Source organism: Nicotiana tabacum, chromosome 12 (assembly GCF_000715075.1).
Source record: "Nicotiana tabacum cultivar K326 chromosome 12, ASM71507v2, whole genome shotgun sequence".
NCBI lineage: Eukaryota > Viridiplantae > Streptophyta > Magnoliopsida > Solanales > Solanaceae > Nicotiana > Nicotiana tabacum.
Window position 1 is genome coordinate 54,237,704 of NC_134091.1, and position 5,347 is coordinate 54,243,050.

Consider the following 5,347-nt stretch of genomic DNA (forward strand, 5'->3'; position numbering starts at 1 on the left):
ATAAGCTTCTTCAGGAGGCTTATTTCCAATAGAGTACTAAATAGATAAATATATTTATGACGGAGTCTCATATAGATAAACTTCTTCAGGAAGCTTATTTACAACGGAGTACTAAATGAACATCCATAATATAATATATTCATAACAGATAACACAAAAAAATTATTTAGGTTTTTCATGATCTTCGCGAGAACAAATTCACTAGTTAACTAATATGAGGGCTGAATCGCAATATTGAAAAAGAAGTGAAAGAATTTAGGGCAAGTTCCAACCCGCTGTACTCGAATTCTCCTGAACAACTAATACTGTCTAGTTCCTCTTCCTATTTTCGTTAGCAGGTGTTGATTTCCTTCTCACTTTTCTTCTCGTGTTGTTTTTCTTTTATCTTCCCTTTCCTTTTGCTGCTGCTTCTTCTCTCTTCTTTTTTCTTTTTTGTTCTCGTTCTCTATAATCTGTATGCGTTACTTTCAATTGCTATTATTTCTGCTCCGCACCCATTATCTGATTAATTATTTTTCTGTTTTTACTAGTACTAGTTGTTATGTTGAGGTTCGAAATTGATTAATGTGGTATTCGTTATCACCCTTTTCAGTCCTGTGTTGTTCGTCTGTCAAGTCTGTTATTTGGAGCAAGAACACTCCATGTGTTAATTTGTGAGCCTATTTGTTTGAAGAGCTTATTGTTATTCTACAAAAAATTTGGTCATGTTTACCTGCTTCTAACATGTTAAGCTGCTGAATGTCAACTGGTTCAGGTATTTTTTTTTGTGTGTGAAAAAAATCACTAAAAGATTAAAAAATATACTAATTTCTAACCAGTAATTTCAAAAGTGTAACGGGATCAATGGTAAGAGCCTAAAGGTTGAACCAATCAAATTTAAATTCTGGATACGCCTTTAAATATGTTCTTTTTCTTAGGTTATTTAGTTTCAAGCAACTTTTTCCCTTGGGTTGCCATGAACACGTCTTATGGAGCAAATTTAGAGATATCACAGTGCATTGCTGCGTCCCCTATTTGTCGTCCAAAATCATCTATCTTTGAACCAAGATCATGTGTACCCAAGCTCCAAGGCTTCTCAAAGAAGGTATTGCCTTTATGCAAAGATCTTCATGCTAAAAGTAACAGGGAGAGAAGCATTACGTTCTCGGTTACTGCTAGTGCCAGTCAAGTTGATACTGCTTCAGATGAGCCCAGCAGTCTTACATATAAGGATGCTGGCGTGGACATTGATGCAGGGTCAGAGCTTGTGAGGAGAATAGCCAAATTGGCACCTGGAATTGGGGGATTCGGAGGTCTCTTTCCATTAGGTAATGTTTGCCATTGGCCTTCTTTATGTTGGTTAATCCTTCTACATGGCATCTTCAATTGAAAACACTGACTTATTTGTTTAGCTGAAGACATAATCAAGCTTTGCTTGTTACAAAAATCAAATGACCGTTCGACCAATAAGCTGGTGCCATGGTTAAAGGGAAATACTTTAGAAAACATGTTCTTAAGTTTTCTCGGATTTGGTTTTCTAGACTATGCTGGAAATTGGGTTGGAGGTCTTAGATCAAGCTTGTATTCTTGTAAATTTTATTACTTAGGATTGCAGTTTTTTAAAATATATTTGTGATAACGGTGGTGTCCGGCAAGGCTCCATGCATCTTGACTAATCCACCCTGAAGCTTGCTACGGCCGCAAGCACAGGTGCGGAGTAATCGTCCACATCTAGCTGGAGTAAATGGGCACACGCTAGGTGTTGTAGCTGGGATTTGGCCCTGTGACACTTGACAGTCTCTTTTTTGTCCTAGCAGCATACTGCATTTTCATCAGCTAATGTAAACAGAAGTTTTAAATGAAAAACCCAAGAGGTTAAGGATCACTAAATTTAATAAAGTCAACTTTATCAAAAAGTTGTGTATGTTCATTTTCTATCATATAATGGCATAGTTGCCTCTGTTCCCGGGGACCAAATTCTTTCCATAGGTTTATTTTGCATTTACATTGGGGATTTACTGGTGCACTTGGTAGCAAATATTTCTGCATATGGGTTCTTTACGCAGTAGGTCAGAAAGGTGGTGTAATTTTACCAAGAAGACATAATTTCAGCTGGTTGTAACTTGGCCTGCCAGTGTAACAATTATAATGATAGCAAATTTGGATTGCGAAACTAGTCGTTCTTGAATTTAGGCTACTTTCTCCTTTGTAAGGTCAGGTATCCTTGACCACTCACTGTTTCAGTATGCAACCTTCATCTCCTTCAGCGGGGATCCGATGTCAATTTCTCGGTGTCTGCAACTACTCACTGTTGCGGTAGTACCTGCCAAAGGAGCACCGTGTTACTTTTCTTTTATTTTTGCTTTACTACCAGCAAAGTGGACAAGTCCTTTTCCTTTCACCCATATTTCTCATCTAATTGAACCCTTAAGCATAAAATGACATAACCTGTTCCTTCTCAGAGAGTCAGAGTTTATTTAACAGTGGTTTGGAAATCTGATATCTAACGTCATAAAGCCAGCAGCCCGAATCGTAGGTTATATCAATTCCAAACCTGTTTTTGCTGATATCAAGTATCATAAAGTCGCAGTGCAACCTGAGCACAAACAGAGTTTGTCCAACTGAATTAATGCAGTATAGCTGTTAAGACTTGTAGGTTATGGAGTTCTAGAAACTTTACTACCTCTAATCCTTAGCTTTTTCCTGCTCAAAAGTTCCCCTTTATCTATCTATATCTTTCTATCTTTTTCATGCTTGTGTAGCCAATAGTCAAAGTATATATATATATATTTCTTTCATTATTGTTCTGTCTTTTTTATGTTGCTGCAGATCTTAAATTTTGTACATTCTTCTTTTGGTTTTTCTCTTGTACTGAACAGGGGATTCATACCTCGTGGCTGGTACTGATGGTGTGGGGACAAAGCTTAAGTTGGCATTTGAAACGGGAATTCATGATACCATTGGGATTGACCTGGTAAGTTCGATTCATCTTTTTATGTATTTGGTAGATATTTAAGAACTAATGGTGCCTTTCTTCCCAGGTTGCGATGAGTGTTAATGACATTGTCACTTCTGGAGCAAAACCTTTATTTTTCCTTGATTATTTCGCCACTAGCCGTCTTGATGTTGACCTTGCAGAGAAGGTACGTCTAGACACAAATATCTCTCAGTTCATGACATTGCTAGAGTATTATTCACACTGGCATGTTGTCTCGTTTTCCAGTAAAACAGAGTTGGCTTCTTGAATGCATGCAGGTCATAAAAGGTATTGTGGATGGTTGCCAGCAATCTGACTGTGCTCTTCTAGGAGGAGAGGTACCTGTCACTCCATTTTTTCACTAAAAGTCACTCCTAGTAATAAAATTGTTGCATCACTTGTATCCTGCAGCAGAAGCGCGATATGAATGACAAATACTGAGCTTTTTTTCCCTTTTCAAAACAAAGGAATTTCAGTATAAAGTAAATAATTTGTGCTACATTTTTTTTTGGTGATGTGTACATAGAGTCGTTGACACATTATGGATATCACTTATAAAAACTTGTCTTGTGCTATTTTTTTTGGGGGGGAGGTGGGGGGGGGGTTGTATACTACTGCATATATAGCTTCTCTCTCACACTCGTGAAGGTCCCAAATATTGGTTTTGTTTCATGACACAAAACTGTGTGCTGGAAGATGTGTTTTTTCGCTATTGAATTGGCAGAGCAATTGGGTCTGTGACCCAGTATATAAGAACTGAATTTGTTGAGTGAGAACAGAGAGAGACATGCTTTTATTCATTGTATGTTAAGACTTGGTAAAACATGTTTTTGGAATTAGAAACAATCTTCTATTGTTGCACCCAACTGATTTGATGTGTGTTTCAGACTGCAGAGATGCCAGATTTCTATGCCGAAGGCGAGTATGATCTCAGTGGATTTGCTGTGGGCATTGTGAAAAAGGATTCAGTTATTGATGGGAAAAGCATCAAGGTTGGAGATGTTCTTATTGGCTTACCATCTAGTGGAGTTCATTCAAATGGCTTTTCTCTTGTTAGAAGGTTAGTCAATCTTCAGACAAATTATGTACTAGCCTTGTAAAATTATTTTTCAAATATTTTTATAATTTCATTTCCCTTTGACTTTATGTACTTTTCCTGTGTAGGGTTCTGAAGCAAAGTGGCCTTTCTTTGAAAGACCAGCTTCCTGGTGAAACTATTACACTTGGCGAAGCTCTGATAGCCCCAACTGTTATATATGTTAAACAGGTTTCATCTTGGTTTCCTTCTCTTCTGCTTTATTAATAAAATTTCATTTTTTATATTGGATATGCAATAATGTGTTTTATGGATTTGGAAGTGAAGGTCCTTGATATTATAAGCAAAGGAGGGGTTAAAGGAATAGCCCACATTACTGGAGGCGGCTTCACTGACAATATCCCTCGAGTATTTCCTAAAGGCCTTGGAGCCATTATTTATGAGGACTCTTGGGCAGTTCCTCCTGTATTTAAATGGATTCAGAAGGTGAGAATCTTTAACACTTGTTTGTATGTTCTTCCACTAATTACTGATTAGTTACACTTGTATTACATGCCATATCATTGAGAAATCAATGTGCTGCAATTCTTTTTTTTTTTCCTGCCTTTAATTTTTGCAATATGGTCGTTGAAATGAAGGCGGGAAGAATAGAAGATGCTGAGATGATGCGGACTTTCAATATGGGAATTGGGATGGTCCTTGTAGTTAGTCCAGAAGCAGCTGACCGGATACTTGGGGAAGGGCAGAAGACGGGCATTGTATACCGTATTGGTGAAGTTGTGAAGGGTGATGGAGTAAGCTATAGCTGAAAACTGAGCAAATGGTCGGAGGATCTCAATGTCAGTCCGCAAAAGGTCTTCATCCACGCAGGAATGACACGACTTCTTTTCTCCTTCCTTCGACTAAGAGTTTAAGATTTTGGAGCCTTTATCATACTGTTTAAGGTTCTTTGTATCGTCTAACAACAAACGTATAAGCTCTTATAGATGTGTTCTGTTATGTGCGCTAGTGTGTCATCAATTACTTCTGTTGAACAATGAGGATGTAGACAACTTTAAGAGGTCGAGAAATGGTTTTGCATGTATTTTAGGAGATAATATTTGGTTAAATTCCATTTGGATCAAAATTTTCTTGCTATAACTCCCATATCCTTTCATTATGGGACAGTCAAAATATGTGTTTTAAAAGGCGTGGGCGTAAGGCGAGGCGTTTTACATATGCCTCAGCGAGGCGTAAGCCTCGAGGTCTTTAATTTTTTATGTTTTATAAAATAATATAATGACAGTAAATATTTATAAACATGTAAAATTGCATAAAAATTGAAGAAAATTATAAATATGTGAAAAATATATATA

The 5,347-nt window shown here is 37.2% G+C and overlaps 1 protein-coding gene across 2 annotated transcripts; it reads left to right on the plus strand.

Annotated features, from left to right (window-relative positions):
• Nucleotides 1–203: 203 nt before the first annotated feature.
• On the plus strand, nt 204–5,118 carry LOC107798458 (phosphoribosylformylglycinamidine cyclo-ligase, chloroplastic/mitochondrial). Of its 2 annotated transcripts, none has more exons than XM_016621462.2 (9): nt 204–338; nt 918–1,307; nt 2,859–2,953; nt 3,021–3,122; nt 3,235–3,294; nt 3,844–4,016; nt 4,121–4,223; nt 4,320–4,478; nt 4,631–5,118. In XM_016621462.2, the coding sequence occupies exons 2-9, from the start codon at nt 956–958 to the stop codon at nt 4,799–4,801; spliced, it is 1,215 nt and encodes a 404-aa protein (XP_016476948.1). In that variant the 5' UTR covers nt 204–338; nt 918–955; the 3' UTR covers nt 4,802–5,118. The 2 variants fall into 2 exon arrangements, with proteins under 2 accessions (XP_016476948.1, XP_016476947.1); XM_016621461.2 differs by lacking the exon at nt 204–338 and adding an exon at nt 603–754.
• The last annotated feature ends 229 nt before the right edge of the window (nt 5,119–5,347 follow it).

Excerpts from the sequence above, each read along its gene's own strand:
- LOC107798458 (XM_016621461.2), top strand. Across the intron at positions 3,123-3,234 it reads ATGTTGACCTTGCAGAGAAG|GTCATAAAAGGTATTGTGGA; the intron begins GTACGTCTAGAC and ends GAATGCATGCAG. Across the intron at positions 4,479-4,630 it reads TATTTAAATGGATTCAGAAG|GCGGGAAGAATAGAAGATGC; the intron begins GTGAGAATCTTT and ends GTTGAAATGAAG.